Source organism: Onychomys torridus, chromosome 10 (assembly GCF_903995425.1).
Source record: "Onychomys torridus chromosome 10, mOncTor1.1, whole genome shotgun sequence".
Classification (NCBI taxonomy): domain Eukaryota; kingdom Metazoa; phylum Chordata; class Mammalia; order Rodentia; family Cricetidae; genus Onychomys; species Onychomys torridus.
The window spans coordinates 14,105,507-14,127,935 of NC_050452.1; the positions used below are offsets into that span (position 1 = coordinate 14,105,507).

At 43.1% G+C, this 22,429-nt stretch overlaps 1 protein-coding gene across 1 annotated transcript in view; it reads left to right on the forward strand.

The window, feature by feature from the left end:
- The window catches only part of Plek (pleckstrin), a 61,703-nt gene extending 53,493 nt beyond the window's left edge, over nt 1-8,210 (forward strand). Inside the window, exon 12 of the mRNA XM_036201701.1 lies at nt 5,416-8,210. Coding sequence (XP_036057594.1) covers nt 5,416-5,419 — 4 coding nt within the window. The 3' untranslated portion in view covers nt 5,420-8,210. The remainder of the gene's footprint in view (nt 1-5,415) is intronic.
- Nucleotides 8,211-22,429: the final 14,219 nt, after the last annotated feature.

Below are 22,429 nucleotides of genomic sequence, written 5' to 3' on the forward strand. Positions count from 1 at the left end.
AAATAATACACAAGCCAGGTATGGTGGTATGTAAGTGTAGATCCAGAGCTTGTGAGGTCGTGGCAGGAGGATTGTGAGTTCAGGGTTAGTTTAGGCAATATGTTGAGGCCATGTCTAAAAACCACTGAAACAAGGAAAGACAGAACAAGAGATAATGAAAGGAGATAACCATCTTCTCACCTTATAGACTAATAGTAAGTCAGACAAATAAAACTTCAATTTAAAAACTAAAACACACCCTGGGAGACAAAATGTGTACATCTTAGAGCACAGAACACAGCACTGATTCAAGGATCAATGTTTAGTTTTACACACACACACACACACACACACACACACACACACACTCAGTGGCTAAAACTGCACCATAGTGAGTGACTTTCAAAACAGAATGAGGAACTTCAAATGAAGACATCAGACATCAGTAGTCGTCCATTGCTTGTCAGGAGACACTAAAGAGAGCTAAACAGAGGTTTGGGACGCTGCCTTTGGACTCTTTGAAGAGTGACGGAAACACCTCTGTCCATGACCTTTAGGGCGAAAAGAAAATGGAAAAGTAATTGCACAGTGTTTTCAGATTTAATTTTGTGTTCTCTAAACACAGGGTTTAACAACCACACAGGAAGTGTTAGGAGGAAAGGGCAGTGGAAAAAGAAAGTAATGAGGGAGTTCAAAAATGTTAAAACGTGCTTAAAAATAAACAGTGTGAAATTACACCCTCTCTGAGTTCGGCCGGGTTCAGCGCAAAGGAAACAAGATTGAGAAGTTCCTGGAGGAGACCAAGCAGACGGGAGGAGCTGTCCCGAGGGGAAGCAAGCAGGGATGTTTGTGGGAAGGCTTAGTATTGTGTGAGGAAGGCATTGCCAGAGCCCTGGGTCGGGTCAGGGCTCCAATGCAAGCCGTGGACTTAGTGTAAGCACAGCCTCCCTTAGAACTGGCTTCTGCGTTCGCCAGCGTTTCATCACTGTAACAAATGCCTCAAGTAAATCAACTTAGAGACAGAAAGGTTTCTTTTGGCTCACGGTTTTCATGCATGGTTGGTTGGCCTCTAGTTTGGGGCCCTTGGCGACTATCTCATACTAGCAGGAAGCAGGTTCTGGTTGTAGGTGTGGCTGGAAACAGAAACAAAAAGAAGGGGAAGATTTGCAGGCCCTCATGTCCTCTTCAAGAGATTGCTGCCGGCGACTAGACGACCTTCTGTTAGTCCTCTTACAGATTCTCCTGTCTCCTAAGACAGGAGCCTAAGCCTTAGTTAGCCACATGGGCCTTTGGGGAACGTTCAGTTTAAGCTGTGGCAGCCTTTGTTGCTAAAATGAAGTTGGGGTTGCTATTAGGACCAAATGAAGCAATATGTCTAAACAATCTGGCATGTGTGGACTTATTACCTTAGCTTCCCTTCCTCCCACCCTTCCATAGAAGGCTTTCATGGGAATCTAAGTTAGCGGGCAATGGCTTCCAGTTTCTTTCTTTCTTTTTTAAAATCTATATCAGAATTGCCTAGAATTCTTTTGTTGAACGTTTCTGTACAAAACTTGCTCAAGATCCCTAGGCCTATAGTCAGAGGAGATTCAAAGCCCAGCTTGCCTGACTTCTGAATCCATGCACTTAAGCTCACTGTCCTGTAGTGGATATACTTGGCTCTTCCCAGCTTTGGGTGCCTATCTTGTTTCCATAGGAACGCTATTAACTGTGCCCTGGCTCCTGACCTATCAGTCACAGCAGCATTTCCTGTAGGCACATAGCCAGCCCCTGACTCTGGGTTCTGGGTTTTCCGTTGCCTAAAGGGAAACCTCTATGGCCAGATATAGCTAAGCAAGAGGCTTCACACCTAGACACTGCTCTTGAGGTTTCTATGGATTCTACTCTGGGACATGTTCTTACAAAACATTTTTTTTTTCTGGACAGATTAGGATGTATTTATACACACATCCATTGTGTACTCATGTGTGTACTTAAAAATGTTTTGAACATCACTCTGTGGATGAACAGCAAAAAGTATTCACACATATATAGGAAAGACCTGCTGCATGGAAAAAAAAAATCTAAGTTTTGTCCAAAATAAGAAAAAAAAATAACATAAGGGGAACTTGCCCAAAGATGTGTGACTGGCAAATAAACACATGAAAAACCAAGCAAAACAAAACATGGCATCATTAGCCACTGGGAAAATGCTAACCGAGGTCACAATAAGACAGCACTGCAGATTTGGTGGGTTGGGTGCATTAGCTAACCAAAGAGTAACATGATGGCTTTTGACAAGGATGGAAAACCTGAACCTTTACATAGTGCAGGGAGAGGACAATGGTACAGTACAATGGTACAATCCCTTTGAAGAACAGCCCGAGGGAGACTTCAACCACTATATATACACTATCTTCTCCCTCCTTGATCTGCATCCGAGAGAAATAAAAGCGTATGTTCATGCACAGCTTTCATGAGGCTTCGTCATTTGTAGTTGTCAAAACAAGGAAATGACCCAGATAGTCAAAAAATTAATAGAAACGCAAACTGTATGTATTCATACAATGAAACATCCCACAGCAATAAAAAAGAAGTGACCTCTTGGTATGTACCACATGGGTAGATGTCAAAACAAGTAGGCTTGTTGAAAAAAAAAAGTACACCCTGTATAATCGTAATCACATGAAATCCTAGAAAATGAGCACTAGTCTATAGAAAAGAGACCAGTGGGTATTTGGGAATGAGGAAGAGGATAGAAAGAAGTGAGCAGAAGGAAGCACAAAGGAAGGAGAAAATGTTTGAGAGGAATGAATACCCCCATCTGCATAGCTGTGATAGTGTCACAGGTACACGGGAATGTCAGCACTTGCAAGGTTGTATACTGTAAATGCCATTTGTGTGTCAGGAGGCTTTGCATTTGGGTTCAGTGTGAGCAGCTGCCCCTGAATCTCCTTGCCAACCCTCCCACATCACACTTGGCATTCTTGGGGGTGTGGCTTAGGGGAAGCCAGCAGGATATAAAGCACCATGCCTCATCTTTGGTGAGGCAGGAAGTGTCTGGCTATTAGATGTACACAAAGCCTTAGAAGTGTGGTGTTCCGACTGAGAGGTCTTGCTTTTCGAACATTTGTCAGAGGCGCCCACCCACCATTGCTTCTAGCTTGACAGCCTAAAGCTGTGAGCCTAGGCTCCTGACTGCATAAGGACTGTGTGAAGACATTTGAGACTCTCTTGACTAACTCAGGACCTTGCCCTAGTAGGAATGGTCCTCCTTACTACACAGGACACGGGGTAAATATGGAAGGAAGTGGTTTTCTGGGGCTGTGTGTGAGTTGGTGTTAAAGCACTCATATATCAAGTTTAAGACCCTGGGTTCAATCCCTAACACCACCAAAAAAATTGCTTTTTAAGACAGCCTATACCTGAAACTTCTCAGATTGCCATATTTTGTTGTGATTGCTTCTTTATTTTGAAATTAGAACACAGAACTTGTAACTGCACATCAACTGGGAAGCAGAATCTTTTTAAATGATCCTGAATTTTTCTATTTTCACCATAGCAGGGAGTTCATAACTTACAGTCATCAAACAGGCCAGATCTCCCCCATCCCTGCATATGAACCTGTAACACTGGGATGAAGACACTACTTCGCATCATGACATGAGGGTTAAGCAGAATAAACAAAATAATGCTGCTTCTCATAGTCATTGCGCTCTGCCCTTAGTGTGGCGATCTCCTAAAGCGTGCATATGCACATCATGAATTGTGGAGACATGGTGAGCAGGGACAAGTGCTGTGTCATATGATGACGTAGTTTGCAGTTAGGGTTGTGTCACTAACACCCTAACTGTGCTGATCTGTTCACCTTGTAAGAAGCAAGGGGGCAGAAATGAACTTGTGAGCTTACTCTTCGGCATCCCATCGCACACCTACTTTTCTTTTTTAGATTCTGCATCTTCAAGTCCAACAACTACAAACAGAATTATCAGAAACAGAATCTCATTTTACTATCCTGTTAAAGGTCCAGTTGAGTGTCAGAAGTGGCATGCTATGTCATGTCATGACATGTCAAAGTGGCGTGGCATGCCACTGTGGAGCTTTCCTTTATTGTCTGTGTCTTAACATACAAGGGAAATAACATTCTGGTTGTTCTATCTGTGGGTTACACCTGAGGCAGTATAAGAGCAGAAGACTCAGGGCCTGGCTTACTCACTTGTTTCTTGTCTCAGTGACTGATCCAGATGGTTGGCAGTGTGCCTTCTTGCCTTATCTGGCTGGCCGTTCAAATTCTCTTTGGCCACTGACTGTAGAGGGTAAAAGGTGAAGCTAGAAATATGATGAGAAGCTGATGAATAATTCACTCAAGAAACAACTGTGACTTAGGCCAGACAAGGTAGTCCTATATACATAAGAAAGGGTCCCATTGGAACACATATTGGTGATACTCTCATTAACAAGCCATACTGAGCCATCTGGGAGGAATAAATAAGAATAAAGACAAATGAATGGTGAGTCTTACATACTACTCAGAGTATTGGATAAAAAGTGGAACTATTTGCTGAGGAAGGAAGACGGAAAGATGTGGATTACTTAGTACATCCTATTGAGACTACCACCAATATATATTCCAAACGGGGACTCCTTCCATACACAGGGCTACCTTGTCTGGTCTAAGTTACTGTTGTTTCTTAAATGAATCATTCATCAGCTTCTTATCATATTTCTATATAGAGTGGTAGCATATAGTTCTGGGGGGTTGTTTTCTTACATATGACATGCTTTGAGTCATTTAAGTAGAGGGTAGGTTCAAGGAAATGGGAAGCATTAATGTGTCAGGTGGAAGGCACATGTAGGGTAAAAATACTACATACTTACGCATTTGGTAAATATGCCCTTTTCCAAAGTTTAGCTGTAGATTGCATTTAAAATATAACAATGCTGTATCTATGTGTGAGAAAATAGTGAGGGACCCAGTCTACCTTCTTTTTATTTTTCAAGACAGGGTTTCTATGTGTAGCTTTAGAGCCTGTCCTGAAACCCATTCCATAGACCAGGCTAGCCTCGAAATTACAGAGATCTGCCTGCCTCTGCCCTCTGAGTGCTGGAGTTTAAGGCATGAGACACCATGCTCAGCTTCCAGTCTGCCTTCTTAGGAACCATTTGTCTTCCCTGGTGGGGACGACATTGATTCAGTGTTGGAGTTATCTTGTGGGATGGATGATTTGTTTGCAAAGGTAAAGATGGTATAGTTTGTGTGGGCACAGAATTGCTAGCAAATCTTCTTGGGGAAAATACCTGTTGTTTTTATTACTTGAGGAAAGACATGTTTCCTGAGATTTGTGAACAGCCATTTATAGATTATGTAGCCTGGACCAGGAACCATATCAAATATGTTGTTATAAGTGTTGCTTTATTTCAAACCCACACTAAACCTTCTTTATTGTGGTTGAACAGATGAGGACACTGAGGATCATCAAGGTGAATCTGACTGGCCAAGATTCTACAACCAGGACACCAGAGACAGACTTCAGCCAGATTTGGAATTTTTAGTTGGCATTTTGCTTTGTTTTCACTTTCCTCACATGTGTCCTGGGTGTATAATTTTAATCTACTGTCTATTTAATATTCCCTGTAGCAAGAATTCTCTCCAACTTTGTAGAGATGTTCTTCCCCCAGCACTCAAATAAAATGATACTGTGCCTGCACAGTTTCCATGGGAAGTCTGGACACATCACAAATTTTGCAAAAATTCTCAAGGTTAGGGGAGAACTAGCCCTTTCATCCCCCTCATTCTGAGTTCACCCTCCTGTTTTCTTATTACCTGCCCCCTTGAATAAAATAATTACCCCAACATTTCATGTAACCTCAACCTACATGTGCACCTTGCTCGTCCACACTTCTGCTCAATGTCACTTCTCTAGATGTCAGCTGGATTCTTTGAGAAACTGATCCTGAGACAGGATAAGGTATGAAAGAAACTTCTTGAGAAGGGGAAAGGACATTACTAAACTAGACAAAGGGGCAAAGAAGTAGAGATTGAGTGAGGAAATTTCAACAAAAATCTAACAAGACTTGCTCTAGAAAGAATAGCAAAGGGGCCACCTTCCCCAGTAGAGGTCTGAGCAATATATCAGGTGGAGAAGTGGACCAAGGTGATGATATATCTATGGACTAATGAACGGTAGTGAATTGTCTCTCTACTTGCTCAGGGTCCTGTGAGGAAAAAAGATGGAGAGATCAGAGCCAAGAGATTCTAGGGAAGAAGCATATGGATGGACATTTGGGAGTGGGTGTAAAGTGTGAAGATATGTGTGTCATATCCTAGTATCCCCAGAAGCTTCCACCCCCAATTCACTTGGCCTGTTGTGTGAGGCAGACCTCGTCTGCAATTACCACAGCACTAACACAAAGGACACATGAATGGGGTGGCCACAGTGGTGGATATAGAGGCCACATACAGGGACAACAGCATTGGATTCTACTTTCCAAGGCTGATTAAGATATTGCCACCTTGGAGTGTCTAGCATGTGAGCAGTAAAGACCAGTGCTGAGCATCGTGTGGCATTCTTCAAGGAGATGAACAAGTCATTTGATAAGTTGGCTACATTTCATTCTGAATGTTTTGTCCTCACAAGAACAGACTCTGATTCTAGCTACAGATTTCTCTTTCTTTTTCAGAGTGCTCAATCTATAGACAAAGAGTGCAATACTATAATATCTAGAGAGTTATTCTAGGTGGGAAAAGAAAATGAGGAAATAGACCCATAAAATGGGTTTAACTTTCTGTCTAGTGCATCCTTCAATCACATCTTGAGCTTCTGCCTAGCTCACAAGTTACCCGTTCTTAATACATGTTAAATCATCTTTCCTGTAGATTCACATTTCTGTTTTTAGATAAGAACCCTACCACTTATTGTCTGGAATCATTTCAAGAGCCTCCAAATGGGCTTTCCTACCCCACAACCATACTCCTATCTACTTTATCTATTTTAGCTCTAAACCTCATATGAAATGAAGGTCCCTTAAATAGTTAATGCTGCTTATCTTCCAGACCTCAGTTCATCTCCAACTGTTCCATTGCTCATGTCATGGATTCCAGTGTTGGTGAACTGTAATGTCAGCTTGACTAAATTGAGAGCTGCCTAATGCATATGGGATCAGTTTACCACATCTATAAGTATATCTGTAGGGGGAGTTTTTACAGATAATTAGTTCATGATAGCTCTGACTAAATGAATAGATAGCTTAACTCATGGTAGATTCAAGACTATCAGGAGATGGTATAACTCTGCAAGTTGAAGGAAGTAGGTCTATATGAGTGTGTCTTTGGGGAGCTATATCTTGGCCTCTCCTTATTATCACTCTACATTGATTCCTGTCTGCCATAATGTATCCTGTCCTGGCTCACCACCCTCAGAGTCCACGGTGGACTGAAACCCTTGAATTTGTGAACGAAAAATAAATCCTTATTCTTAGTTGTTTCTGACAGACATTTGGTCATAGCAATAAGAAGATATAACTTGCACATTAACAAGGGGGTGTCCTTATTAGTCAAACACATTGATTTTCATAAAATTCAGGGGTCAGATGTCAAACTTAGTAAGATCTTATATTAAAACAGAAAGTAAACAAAGAGTGGATGGACAATAAGTATTTATTGATGCTGTAGTGACATGACCATTAGGGGTGTAACCAATGGCTTTCTGATTGGCTCTGAGGCCCACTCCAGAGCAGGAAGTTCCTGTTTAGTACTCTACTTGGTCAAATGCCTGTGTCTGGGGAGGACAGAGGTCCTACCAGGGGCTATTACTGCTGTTTTGCTAAATAGACATGCTGTGCTTATCAAATCGCCTTCTGAAAAGACCACTGGTGTCTATGAGTCTAAAAGTCTAAGAATGTCCTCAGGCAAAATCCAGTGCCTACAACAGAGATTTCTCTACTTTGTTGTAATCCTCATAACCTATTTGATGTTTCTACCAATATCTGGAAAATGCCTTGATTTATGACTTTGTTCTGGTACAATGAAAATTCATGTAAGAACCCTGAGGTTATCTCAATCTATATTCCTAAGCCACAGTCAGTCATATTTTACTGTAGAGTAAGCTCTAAACTTTTATTCCCTTGAAGATAAAAGCTGTATTTTCTGTGTCAACAGTGTGGAAGTGCATAGCCCCTCTCCCTTGCCCTAGGCGGTCTCTCCATCTGGGTGATCTTGAATGAATGCCATTATAATAAACTGGCGTTTGTACAGAAACTACTTTCCTGTGTTTTGTAACATGTTCTTGTGAGATTGTACCCTTAATTCATGGAGCCTCCATTTACTCTTGATTCATAATTGTAGGACTCAGATGGTGTCTACAGGATTATTTAATGTGAGGAAAAGTCCCACACACTTGTCAAAGCATTATATGTAAGCAAAAATAAACACCTCTTTTTCTTTTAGGGTTTGTGAACTGGGAAGCTGTAAGAGAGCACTTTGTGTATTTTCCATAGAATGAGCTAGAAGTTGGATATATCTGTGGATTAATGTGCAAAAGGCAAAAATTAAAGCTGCTTACATAAGATTAGTATACTTATATTTAATTGTATACTTCCTACAAAATTTATTGTATTAGTTTTCTATTGCTCTTCTTTTAACAATATAATATTTTTATTGATTATTTGCAATTTTCGCATAATGCACCCTGATCACATTCACTTCCCAGAGTTCCCAGGTCCACCCCCCACTCCCTTGTGACCTTCCCTAAAGAAAGGAAGAAGAAAAGAAAAAGAAAAAAAGAAAAACAACTTCAATTTGTGTTGCCCTATGTAGTCGCTGGAGCATGGTCAAACTCCCAGTGGCCAGCCACTTAAAGCAAACTGAATCCTTTCCCATCCCACCCCTGCCAGAAGCCATCAGCTGTGAAAAGCTACACTCCAGGATCCCAATTTTAAAGTGTTCTTTTCAGTGCCCCCCCATTGTTTCTTTTTTGAGGGGGTGGGGGTAGGAGAGAGAGGTTGTCACAGAAGTCTTCTATGTCTCAGTTTTGAGTCTGCAGTCATCAACACCTGTAGCATGAATTGTTAGAAGGCCTTATTAATAAAAACAAACCTGAAGCCAGGTATTGGGGTGAATGCTGGAAGACCAGAGAAGCAGAACAAGCCACAGCTATCTCACCTCACCAGTTCCTCAGCTGATCCTGTTTCCTCAGACTGGAAGCCTCTGAGTCCTCATCCAGAATGAATCTCAGCTGAACTGTGCTGCTCAAAGCCTGAAAGCTTAACCAGCCAAATGTTGCTAGTTTCTGGTCTTCACGCCTTATATATCCTTCTACTTTCTGCCATCACTCTCTGGGATTAAAGACTCACTTCTTGAGATTAAAGGCATGTGTCACCATGCCTGGCTGTTTCTAATGTGGCCTTGAACTCAGAGATCCAGAAGGATTTCTGCCTCTGGAATGCTAGGATTAAAGGTGCCACCATCTTCTGGCCTCTAGTGAGTGTTCCGTTCTCTGACCCCAGATAAGTTTATTAGAGTGCACAATATTTTGTGGAACACAATATCACCATAAACACCACTGCATAAGAAAGCTTCCTTGTACTTTACAGTTAGTGGCAGCAGGAATTATGGACTTCCATAGACCACAGACACCATCATGGCCTTTGGTGGCAGTACAGGCTATAGACATCAACATGGATTCAGGTGGCAGCACAGACCACAGACATCCACATAGCCTTTGGTGATAACATAGACCATGGACATCAGTGTGACATCTAGTGGCAGCCTAACCATAGACATCTACATGGCCCCTGGCTGTAGCAGTACCACGGACACCAACATGTCTCTTGGCAGCAGCATGGACCACAGACATCAATGTGGCTTCAGGTGGTTTCACAGACCATGCACATCAACTGGTTCCAAGCAACAATACAACCCATGGACATAACATGGTTTCAGGTTGCAGCACAGATCATGGGCATCCACATTGTCATCGGTGGTAATATGAACCACAGGTATCAACATGACCCCCTGCTGGATTACAGACCACAGTCATCTACATGGTCCCCAGCTACAGCAGGACCCAGGACCTCAACATGGTCTCTGGTGGCAGTACAGAGCATGGACATCTATATACACCTCAAGCATCAACACAGCCTGGGGCAGCAGCATAGATCACAGACACCTGCACATCTCCTGGCTGTAGTGTAGATCAGGATACCAACATGGTCTCTGGGGGCACCATAAAGCTCGGAGGTCTTTCTTTCTTTCTTTCTTTCTTTCTTTCTTTCTTTCTTTCTTTCTTTCCTTTTTTTTTTTTTTTGGTTTTTTGAGACAGGGTTTCTGTGTGTAGCTTTGCACCTTTCCTGGAACTCACTTGGTAGCCCAGGCTGGCCTCGAACTCACAGAGATCCGCCTGGCTCTGCCTCCCGAGTGCTGGGATTAAAGGCCTGCACCACCACCACCCGGCTTTTGGAGGTCTTTCAAGGAGGCCAAATCCTGAAAATTAACTGTTCTTCATCTCAGACATCCTGACTTTGCTCAGAGTCAGGGGGATCATGGCTGGGCAACATGTTCAGGGGCAGTGCCTACAAAAGCCCCAGGCTGCTGCACACCACCCTGCCAGCCCTACTTGGCAACGGCATGTTCTCCCATCTATCGCAGCCTTCTCCCACACCTATCACCTCTGTCAGATCTCTAGTTCTGCTTCTCTCCACTACATGCCCACTGCTCCATTCCTCCATCTTTCCCACTTGTCCGTCGCATATTTATTCATCAACGTGACATGGCAAACTGCGCGTGTCACACAGTATATTTTTTGTTTAGCTTTACATGCTCATTGCAACGAGTCATTGGTCTGGCTCAAGGTCTCTGGTTTCTGAAGCACCATAACTGCTGGACCATGGCCCAGACTCGTCTTGGATAGCCTGTTGTTGCCCAGAGTCAGCGCGATCTTTTGGTTGGGCAGGTCATCCGAGGGCAGGATCTGCTCCAGCTCCAGGCCACCACACACCAACCTGCCTACGCTGCCCAGAGGCTCATCCGGCATCCATTCTTCCCAGCAGGGGGAGCAGCTGAGTTATTGCTGCAGTGGCCTCATCCTGTCCTCTGTCTTTGATGTCCCCAACCTCCCACCTTCTAGTCCCCTATCTCCCCAACTGCCATCCTCTCCGCCCCCGTGGGTGGCTTGTGCTCTCCTTCCAACAGCGTGAGCAGCAGCGGGGGCTCCATGCTACAGGCTGGCATTCATTAATGCCATGTTCTTGGTCCGCTGGGCCATGCTCTCCCATAATTCTCTCATATCGTTTCCCACCACACCTCTAGCTTCGCCTTCTCAGCCAAGCACATCTAGCTGCTCCACTGTCTTTCCTTCCAATTTTGTGAAACCACTTTTTAAAAGCATCCTCCCATCAAGCCTGCCTTTTTTTAAAAGTTGTTCTAGAGATATGCAGGCTCTGTAGACTCCTTCTCCAAGTCGGGCAGCCCTGCAGTTCAGGCTTGGGTTTCACAGGCTGACGGCCAGGGTGGGAGTGGGTACTGGCTTGGCAGTGGCATCTCTCATCCCTGCACCAAGTCCCGAATGGCTACAGTGGCCTGTTGCAGGATACCCAGAGCTAGGGTGATGGGCAGACTCCTCTTGGTCTCCACCTCTAGCCTGTCAGAGGAGCTGTGTGTGCCATGGCCATCTTGGCTCTGTCCCCTCTTGAAGAGAGCCGCGTGTAGCCGCACCCTAAAGATGGCTCTGGCTTCTACCCTCTGCCTTCCCGATGGCAAACACTCTTTATGGTAAACAGCTCCTTATTTGGCTATGGCTGGATTCCTGTGCTGCTGGCATATGCGTGAACCTGTGGATAGTGCCCACGTGGCTGCTTGGGGTTGGTTGCCCAGCCCTACTTAGGTGCTGGGAGAGGCTTGCCCCAGCGAGAGAGACACAATGCAACTAATCAAAGGTCTGAATAAACTGTGATGAGAAGGATCCCGGTGTCGCGTCTTCCTTGCTGGTCGAGGCGGGCGCGACAAGTGGTGGCCCGTACGGGGACAATCACCACGTCTCTCTCCGGATTCAGAACTTATTACAGTCAGGCAGTATACCGGTAAGTCCTCAGAAAAAAAAAAAACAAACTGGGGATCCGCGACAAAAGCGGGTAACGCTCACCTGTAGAAGGGAGAGCGGGATAGCAGAGCTGCGATAAAAGCAGACGGGTAATTCTAGAGCCGTGATAAAAGCGGTAATTAGACAAAACAAACAGGGAAACCGGAGGGCTGGAGCAATTCTGCAGAGGCTCTGCGAAACCTCTGAGAAACTTCTCAAATTGAGGAAAGAAAAAAAAAGTATACTAACATGGGCGCCTCCTCCTCGCACTCAATTTTTTTGGCTCTTAAGGAGCTGCTTCTCTCTAAGAAATTGAAAATAAAAAGAAGCACTCTAGCACGATTTTTGCAACAATGTGATGTAGTTGCTCCTTGGTTTGCAATTTCTGGAAGCCTCACAGTGCCTTCCTGGGAGAAATTGGGAAGAGACCTAGATTTGGATACTGGAGCAGATTGCAGGTGCAGATCTCAGTATCATACCTAGCAAAGATTGGCCTCGAGGTTGGCCTATACAGGCTTCCTCACAAACATTGCAGGGACTGGGTCATGCCAGTGTTCCAAATGTTAGTGCAAATTTGTTAAATTGGCAAGATTCCGAAGGTCACTCTGGCGTTATGCAACCCTACGTCCTTGAGCTTCCAGTGTCCCTCTGGGGGAGGGATCTTATGAAATCCATGGGCTTTCAGTTAAGTAATGAATACTCCAAAGAATCTAAAAATATTATGAAAAATATGGGGTGTCATCCTGATTTTGGCCTGGGAAAATTTATGCAAGGCAAAAAGGAGCCAATACAAACAGTACCTAGGAAACCCAAACAAGGGTTGGGTTTTTCCTAGGGGCCGCTGAGGAGGGCATTCCCATATCCTGGGTAATGGAGGAGCCAGTTTGGGTTCCTTAGTGGCCACTCTCCTCTGAGAAATTACATGCTGCATATCAATTAATGAAAGAGCAATTGGAGAAAGGGCACATTAAACACCCCCTTTCTCCCTGGAATACACCCATATTTGTCATCAAGAAGAAATCAGGAAAATGGAGATTGTTACATGATCTTAGAGCTATAAATGAACACATGAGAATTATGGGACCTGTACAGCGTGGTCTTCCATTGCTGTCAGCCTTGCCTGAAAATTGGCCTATTATTGTGGTAGATATTAAGGACTGCTTCTTTTCCATTCCACTGAATAGCAAAGACAGTGAGAGATTCGCTTTCACTTTACCGTCCACTAATCATGAGGAACCTGATAAAAGATATCAGTGGGTTGTATTGCCACAAGGCATGGCCAACAGTCCTACAATGTGTCAATTATTTGTAGCAACTGCTTTAGAACCTTTGAGAGCACATTTTCCAGGCTTGAAATGCCTCCATTATATGGATGATATACTGTTAGCAGCTAAAGAAGAGAGCATTCTTCAAGAAGCATATAACTCACTTGTAGAATTGCAAAAGCAAAAGGGACTCTGTATTGCCCCTGAGAAGGTGCAACAGAGCAAAGTTGTCAATTATCTTGGCTCTAAAATAACTAATCATTATATTATGCCACAAAAGGTAGAGTTAAGGAAGGATCATCTTTGCACATTAAATGATTTTCAAAAATTATTAGGAGATATAAATTGCATAAGAGGAAGTTTAGGAATGGCCAATTATGAGTTAAAACCATTATATGATATTTTAATTGGAGATGCAGCCTTGGATTCACCGAGGCAATTAACCAGTGCAGCCTGAGAAGCCTTAACAAAATTAGAAGATAGGCTACAAAGAGCTTTTCTTCAAAGAGTGCAAAATAATGATGATATTACCCTGTGCATTCTGCCTACCCAGTTACAACCTACGGGAATTTTATGGCAAAAGGACCCTTGTTATGGATTTATACTAAAATCTCACCTGCAAAATCAATTGAGTATTATCCTACTGCTGTGGCATTACTTGCGCAACAGGATATTCAACAATGTTTACAATATTTTTGGACATCACCACAAATGCTAGTTGTTCCTTATGATTCTACTCAAGTCAAGGTATTATGTGCTGCCATAGATGATTGGGCAATACTGCGTTGTACCTATCCAGGACACATAGATTGCCATTATCCTAAACATCCACTATTAACTTTCTTTAAAGAACATCCTGTAGTTTTCCCTAAAGTAACTGCTTCGCAGCCCATTCCAGGAGCAAGTGTTATATTTACAGATGGGTCTAAGACAGGCTGTGGTGCTTATATGGTGGATTCTAATGAACCTGTAAAGCATCAATTCTTGCCAGGTGCACTTCAACAGGTGGAGCTTTCAATAGTTCTTGAAGTTTTCAAGGCTTGTCCATTTGCATTTAATTTAGTGTCAGATTCTAGTTATGTTGTTAATGCTTTGAAAAGCCTTGAATGTGCAGGGCCCATCAAATCTTCTAGCCCGGTTAGCTCATTATTTGGCCAATTACAGAAACTGATCTGGCAACGTAAAAATCCCTTTTTTGTGCAACACATCCACGCACATACCAGTCTGCCAGGTCCATTGGCTAAAGGCAATGATATAGTAGACCAGTGCACTAGACAGGAATGGATGTTTGTGGCTTCTGCCATACAACGAGCACATGCTTTCCACAGGAATTTCATGTTAATGCAAGGACATTACAACAAAAATTTTTTATCTCACGTGCAGAGGCACAAAAGGTGGTACTAGATTGTTCCCAATGTGTCATTTTCATCATCCTTCTAGATTAGGAGTTAACCCTCATGGTTTGCTCCCCCTAAAAATATGGCAAATGGATGTTACACATATCTCTGAATTTGGACGTGTCAAATATGTACATGTATCTGTTGATACCTATTCTGGAATCATTCATGCCACCCCAATGGCAGGAGAAAAAGCCTCTCATGTCATTGCTCATTGCTTAGAAGCTTGGGAAGCATGGGGTAAGCCTCAACAGTTAAAGACAGACAATGGTCCTGCATATACTGGACAGAAGTTCACTTCCTTCTGTCAACAGATGAATGTGCAACTTGTACATGGCCTACCATATAATCCACAAGGTCAAGGCATTGTGGAGCGTGCTCATCGCTCCTTGAAGGAATTGCTTCAAAAACAAAAAGGGGAATAGGCTATGGCCGTACCCCTAAGGACAGACTTTCTCTTGCATTATTTACTCTGAATTTTTTGAATTTGGATGCTTCCAATTGTTCTGCTGCAGACAGGCATCATTGTCAGCATAGTCCTTCTAAAGGAATGGTGAAATGGAAAGATGCCTTGACAGGTGTCTGGCACGGACCTGATCCCATGCTGACATGGGCACGAGGTTCTGTTTGTGTTTTTCCACAGGATCGGCAAGACCCGGTGTGGGTTCCTGAGCGCCTCGTGAGAAGAGTCCAGTGCCAAGAAGAACATGTCTGCGAGGACAGTGATCTCTCTGTTCGCGCTAATGATGATTCAGCTGGGAATGACGGACCAGAGATGGGGGATACTGTCAGTGTTCCCGAGACCAATGCCAGTCCGTCATGATGCAATATTATTCCCACGGCTATTCGGTAGTAATAAAAGTATGGATGTTCCATATCTCCCCATGGACCCAGAGGAAGCTCCTATAGGAGAAAATAGGTCTTTTAATTTAAATGAAATTCTTTGTTTCCAAATTGTCAGAAACAGATCAGATGTTTCCCCATGTGTCTTGATATATAACCAGACGGCTGGATGGTTTGATTTGCCTGGACCAGGCCCTTGTTTTTCAGCCAATGCCTCTTGGGTGTCTGGATGGTGGCCTGCTAAAGCGTTGGGAAATGATACACCAGGTCAGCCAAAATGGGCCCCCTTTTGTTGGGGTCAAGATGGAGGGAACGTCTGGCCCTGGACAGGTTGTCAGTCTCGTATTGTGATCTGGGCCTATCAAGGAAAGAGTTTCACCTTTTCCCCTGGAATAATCACAGACTTTAATCAGACTTTTGTAGGTAGTAATTATAGTGAGCAAAATCCCTCTCAGTTGTATATTTCTAATCCTTTTGATAATTGGCTATTGTGTGGCATTAATGGAAGTTGCATGAATTTAGAGCCCCTAGTTATGATTGCTGGGGGAGTGCATGGGATCAGTCAGTTTTCATGGAGTAGCTCCAAGCCTTGGGGCTCCTGGGATTCTGTGCCTGGCCCACAGGCATCACCGCCAAAACTGATACAGGCTGTGTGTATGACGGAGTTAAGCCACTGGCTAATATTACTTATAATCCTACTCCAGTTTGTGTGTATCCTCCATTCTTGTTTATAGTGAGCAAAGAGAGGCCTGTATGTTGCCATAATAATACCTGTTTTTATACTCAATGCTGGAATGCTTCTAAATATGATTATGCCATAATTACCCGTATGCCTCGCTGGGTGCCTTTGCCAGTTGATGCTCCTAATGCTATGACCCTGTTTAGACAGAAAAAGGATTTTGGCATTACTGCAGCCATTGTTACAGCTATTTCCTTGGCTACTGTTGGAGCTGCCACAGCCGCCATTGCCATGAGTCATACTGTACAGATGGCACAGACCTTGAATAATCTTTCTGCCAATGTGGCACATGTTTTGGATGTGCAAAAGGTCGTCAATGCTCAAATACGAGGAGGACTGATGGCGGTCAACCAGAGAATTGAAGGACTGATGGCGGTCAACCAGAGAATTGACCTGGTTCAAGAGCAAATTGATACCCTCTGGCAGATTGCCCAACTCGGCTGCCAATGGAAGTATGAAGGGTTATGTGTGACTAGTGTCCCATATAATAATTTTACCCATGCTGCAGATTTATCTAAAAAGTTGTCTAGTTATCTTTTAGGCAATTGGACCGGAGAGTTCGATAAACCTGATGGACCAGTTGAGAGTGGCTATTGTCACGGTGAATTCGACTCGAGTGGATACCGGACTGGTGGAGGGATTGTCTTCCTGGATTGCTACAGCCATGGGCCACATGGAGTGGGCGGGAATAGGAGCCCTAGTAGGTTTACTGGTGCTTACCTCCCTAGTATGCTTGTGGTGCATTTGTCGCATTAGGATCTCACAGTGTCGCCATGCAGCCATGATTGCCCAAGCCTTTATGGCCATTGATGCAGGGCAGTCCCCCCAAGCCTGGTTGGCTACTTTAAAAGATATTTAGGCACAGGATGCGAGGCCTGCGCACTGCACTTGAGGTTATGATATGCTGACCTCAAGAAGAGCAAGTCTGATTGCATGTGGGTTGGTACCCTAACTCCCACCTCTGTGAAAAGGGTATCAGACGGGTCTAGTGTTCTCTGGGTGGACGACTCCTGGACAAACATTAGTACATGTTCCATTTTAGCAGAGATCAGACCTCTACTCTTGCCTGTTGCTTTGTAAAATAAAAAGGGGGAAACTGTAGAGAGCTGCGTGTAGCCGCACCCTAAAGATGGCTCTGGCTTCTACCCTCTGCCTTCCCGATGGCAAACACTCTTTAGGGTAAACAGCTCCTTATTTGGCTATGGCTGGATTCGTGTGCTGCTGGCATATGCGTGAACCTGTGGACAGTGCCCACATGGCTGCTTGGGGTTGGCAGCCCAGCCCTACTTAGGTGCTGGGAGAGGCTTGCCCCAGCGAGAGAGACACAATGCAATTAATCAAAGGTCTGAATAAACTGTGATGAGAAGGATCCCGGTGTCGGCGTCTTCCTTGCTGGTCGAGGCAGGTGCGACACCCTCTCTTCTATTGCTCTTTTAAGAAATTACCAGTTTGTGGCTTACAATGATCTAAATCTACTATCCTATATCTTTGGAGATTGTTAAGTCTGAATTGGGTCTCAAGGTGTGAGCTAGGCTACATTCCTTGATGGAGTGCTAGGGCAGAATTCATTTTCTTACCCTTGTAAGAATGTAGCTAGGCTACATTCCTTGACTAGAAGGTCCCTGAGATGGCCAGTCTTGGCTGTCAACTTGACCAGACCTGGAATCAACTAAAATGCAAGCTTCTGGACACTGCCATGAAGAACTTTTTTTGGTGTGGGGGGTAAAATCATATGCATGCCTTTAATCCCAGCACTTGGGAGGTAGAGCCAGGCAGATCTCTGTGAGTTTGAGGCCAGCCTGGGCTACAGAGCAAGATCCAGGACAGGCACCAAAACTACACAGAGAAACCCTGTCTCAAAAAACCATAATAATAATAATAATAATAATAATAATAATAATAATAATAATTTGAAATGTAAAGATCCACCCTAAGTGTGGGCGGCACCTTCTAGTGGCAGCACAGATCAAAGGACACGGAAGAAGCAAAGTTATGCCTTCTTGTCCTCACTCTTGCTGACAAGTCCAGCCATCTTACTGTCGCTAAATTCCTTTACTGATGTTAGAACTAGCTTCTTTAGGTCCCCAATATCATCTGAAGACTCTTCCAGAATCTCTTCCAAAGATCTTCCAGAATCCTCCAGGCCTTTCTCTCCAGATTGGGACCGCTGAGCCACCTATCCTTGTGAATTGAGCAACTACTGGAATCCTGGCTGCTCCAGTGTGAGACAGCTGTTGTTGAATTACCTGGATCTTATTGTGTAATCCAACCCAATAAATCCCTTCTTAATATAAATTCATTTGATCACTTCTATCCTTCGAGAGAACCCTAATAAGACCCCTTCCAATTTCATAGCCAGTGATAGCCAGTTGATATTACTTCTCTGGTTTAACTCATCTGCCTCCTTTTCTCCAATTTGAAGACTTCTGTAGAGTCCAGGATACTTTCTATGTTACGTGCATTTTTTTTTTTTTTTTTTTTTTTTTTTGTGACCACAATACCTGGCAGAGAGCAGTCAATATAAGGGAGGAGAGACTGGTTTTGGATCCTGGTTTCAGAGTGTTTCAATCCATCATAATGAGAAAGGCAGTTCAGTATATGGCAGTGGGGAGTGTATGACATGAACTGTTCACACAGTGGTGGAGTAGGAAACAGACAGTGGGCCAGAACCAGGGCTCAGGTCTACCCTTCAAAAGCCTACCCCAATCAACTTACTTTCTTCAAACTAGGTCTCTCATTCTAAAGGCTTCGCAGCCTTCCTAAGCAGTGCTACCACCTGCGGGAAACTAGTACCTCATTCAAGTCATGCCATGGTATTGGCATCTCTAGAATGCTGGGGTCTTCACTGTAATGGGGTTGTGTCTTCATCAACAGCCTCTCTTGAGCTATTGTTGAAGGTTCTCACTCTGCCACATGGAGCCAAGCCTCAGCTTCTTTCCATGACCCTTCAGTCCTGGAGCATCTATTGCAACAGAGGCTGCACCTTCAGCAATGGACTCTTTCCGCCTCTCCCACATGTCTTAATGAATTCTCCTCAGCTGCCTGTCCTGAGGAGCTTTCTCCCAGGGTCCAGAACAGATGCTGCAAGTGGCTAAGGATTCTAATCTGAGGGATATAAAATGAATCTAAGCACACTGAGTTCTTTAGTCCGTTCACTTTATTCTTCTAAGTAAATTCCATCTACACAGTTTGTTTCTTTCCTGTTCTCATACTTAGCTCCTCTCATTTCCTTCTGCTGTTCTCTCATCTCTACCTAGTTCTTTCCATTTCCGTCCTCATCTTGTTCTTCTCAATCAGTTCCCCAAGTGCTGAGAGGGAATCAGTACATATACACAAACAGTAATTCTTTGGCAAAGCAATGTGAGGTATGAAGTTTTCAGAGTCGCAGAGAGAGGTGATAAGGATCCACACATAAAGCAATTAATTGTCAGCTTCCAATTACAATCCCAAAGGGCAGTGACTGAAGGTGAGTTCTGTGGTAGGGTCAACTAAAGCTAAGATCAGTTAGGGAATCCAGGAACAGCACCTGGCTGAGGAGAAATTAAAACTGAATTTGCACAAGAAAGAAGCTTTGTACCTATTGCCTGTCTGGCCTTGTAGGCAATCCCCTTGGGTCAGTGGGAAGTAACTGCCTTAACTCAGTAACTAGTGAGTGGCTAAAACATCATCCCAGGAATGTGAGCAGTAAATCTCTTAAGTTAGGGTCTTGTATAAATAACCTGGGGTGAAGGTAAGGGGTTGAGGACTTAATTGTTAGTGGTTCTTTTCTCTGTCTGTGGGTGAGATGAGCTAATGTTTATCTGTGTGCAGTTTTGTCCTTGGAAAAAAGTATCTTTGGTGTAATACTTTTGTCCAAAGAATGGCCCTGGCCAGATTTATGTTAATGAAAAATAAACACAGCTGGGGACAGTTGTCCAATGACCCCAATGTATAGGGAAATTTGTGCCCAAGACTGAGATGCAATCGTGAGATCACATGTACACTAACATGGACATGCATGGTAAATGGGGAGAATCATAGCTGTTATTGCACAAGAAGTTTACAACAAGAAACAGCCAGTTCACTCAAAAGACAGTAATTCCATAACGCCTTGTGTGATGGTTTCCTCTGACAGAACCCTTAGTTCTGATAGGATGACCTTCTGAACTCTAGTTGTCACTGCTGTACACTCCCGTGGTCTTTTGCTACCAGTGGCTATCAATAATCTCTTTCTATATATATCTGTATATATACATATATATACACACAAACACCACACACACACACACACACACACACACACACACACACACACACACATACATACATATATATATACATACATACATATATATATATATATATATACACAAACATACACGTATATGTCACAACAATTAAAGATAAAAGGTCATGAATTTTAAAGAAAACAAGGGGGCACATGGGGTGCTGTGGAGGGAACAGAGGAAATGATGTGATTATAATGTCTACAAGTAAACCTAATTTTTAAGTCACACCCGTTTAACCAGGAAGCTTCCAATTGCTAGTACTTATAAATGCCTTAGTTAAGATATTCCTGCGGCATAATCACCGTTAGATGCAGTTTTGGACACAGGGTTTTTACAACAACTTGAAGTTACTGCAGAATTTTTTATAAAAAGTGTAAATGTTCAAAGTTACAATCGGAATTTTTAGTAATCAAAACACGATTTACTAGTAAATGAGAAAAAGCAGATATCAGGTCTGCTTTCTTGAAAAAGGAAAAGATCTCTGGAAGGGACCAGTATCAAAACATCACCCCTGATAATGCATCTGCAACACCTTGGTAGCTTTCCTCCATCTGGGAGAATAAAGCTATTCACACTTTTGAGAAAATGTTTTTCAATGTTTACCATCAGGTTTGAGAAACATTTGTATGTCTGAATAAGGTATCTTTGCCTCACAAGGGATAGATTCAGGCATTACAGTTGTCCTGATGCTAGTGGCTTGTTCCCAACATACTCAGCCTCTTCCTCTAAACTCCTGGCTTTCATTTAGGTGAAAGAAAATGAGTATTTTTGTTGCTGTTGTTCCCACAGATGTTTAAACCAGTTTTTGAATAAAGTATATTATTCCCTAATCCATATTACAAAAATAAAGTGGAGCAATGAAGAAAATTTATTATTATTATTATTATTATTATTATTATTATTATTATTATTGTTGTTGTTAGGTGTGTGACTGTGTGTGCCTGCACCATGGCATGCATGGAGGTCAGGGGACAGCTTTGTGGAGGTGGTTCTCCTCTTCCATCGTTGTGTGTTGTGAGCACCTTTACCTGATGCTCCATCTCGTGGAATCTACAATGACAACTTTAAAACAGCTGACACTTCCTTTAACAAACATGGCCAGAGTGAGAAGTTCTTGGCTTTTGGACAAGCACTTTGGGTTTCAATTGAAACAGTGTTCCCTCTGCTGGCAGTGGATTAAATACCATCTCAAAGATGATGCCCGCTGTGCTTTAGAGCCAGTCTGGAGGACTAGGGGTTTGGAAGATCTTTTTTTTTTTTTTTTCTTCTCTGAATTACAAGTAGAAAAGAAAGTGGATAAACTTTATTTTTGGCCCTAATAAAAGTACTTTCATAAACCCTACCTATATTTTGCCATTTTATGAATTGTACAAAATAATGTTTCTTTATGACATGTTGTACGTTACATAGTATACCCTCATCCTCCTCAATACCTTACTGTTATAGCAGGCTGCAGGTGCTATGAAGGAGGAAATGGGCAAACAAGGCTGGGAGGAGGAGGGAGGCATACATAATACTAAGAATTTTTGAAAAAAAAACCACACAAATCCTATTGTTTTATGTACAAAATTACACATATGTGTACATGTACACACACACACACACACACACACACACACACACACACACACACAGGAAGTTATGCCATTATGGGTGGTCCAATAAAATCTCAGGACCAGGCATGAGAAACCTTTTTTGTTGGTCAGGAGAGTCCAAGAGACTGCCAAATAATATAGGATACATGAAGATATTGTGTTCCCCAAAATATTGTGCACCCTAATAAACTTATCTGGGGTCAGAGAACAGAACAGCCACTAGATATAGAGGCCAGAAAATGGTGGCACACACACCTTTAATCCTAACATTCCAAAGGCAGAAATCCATC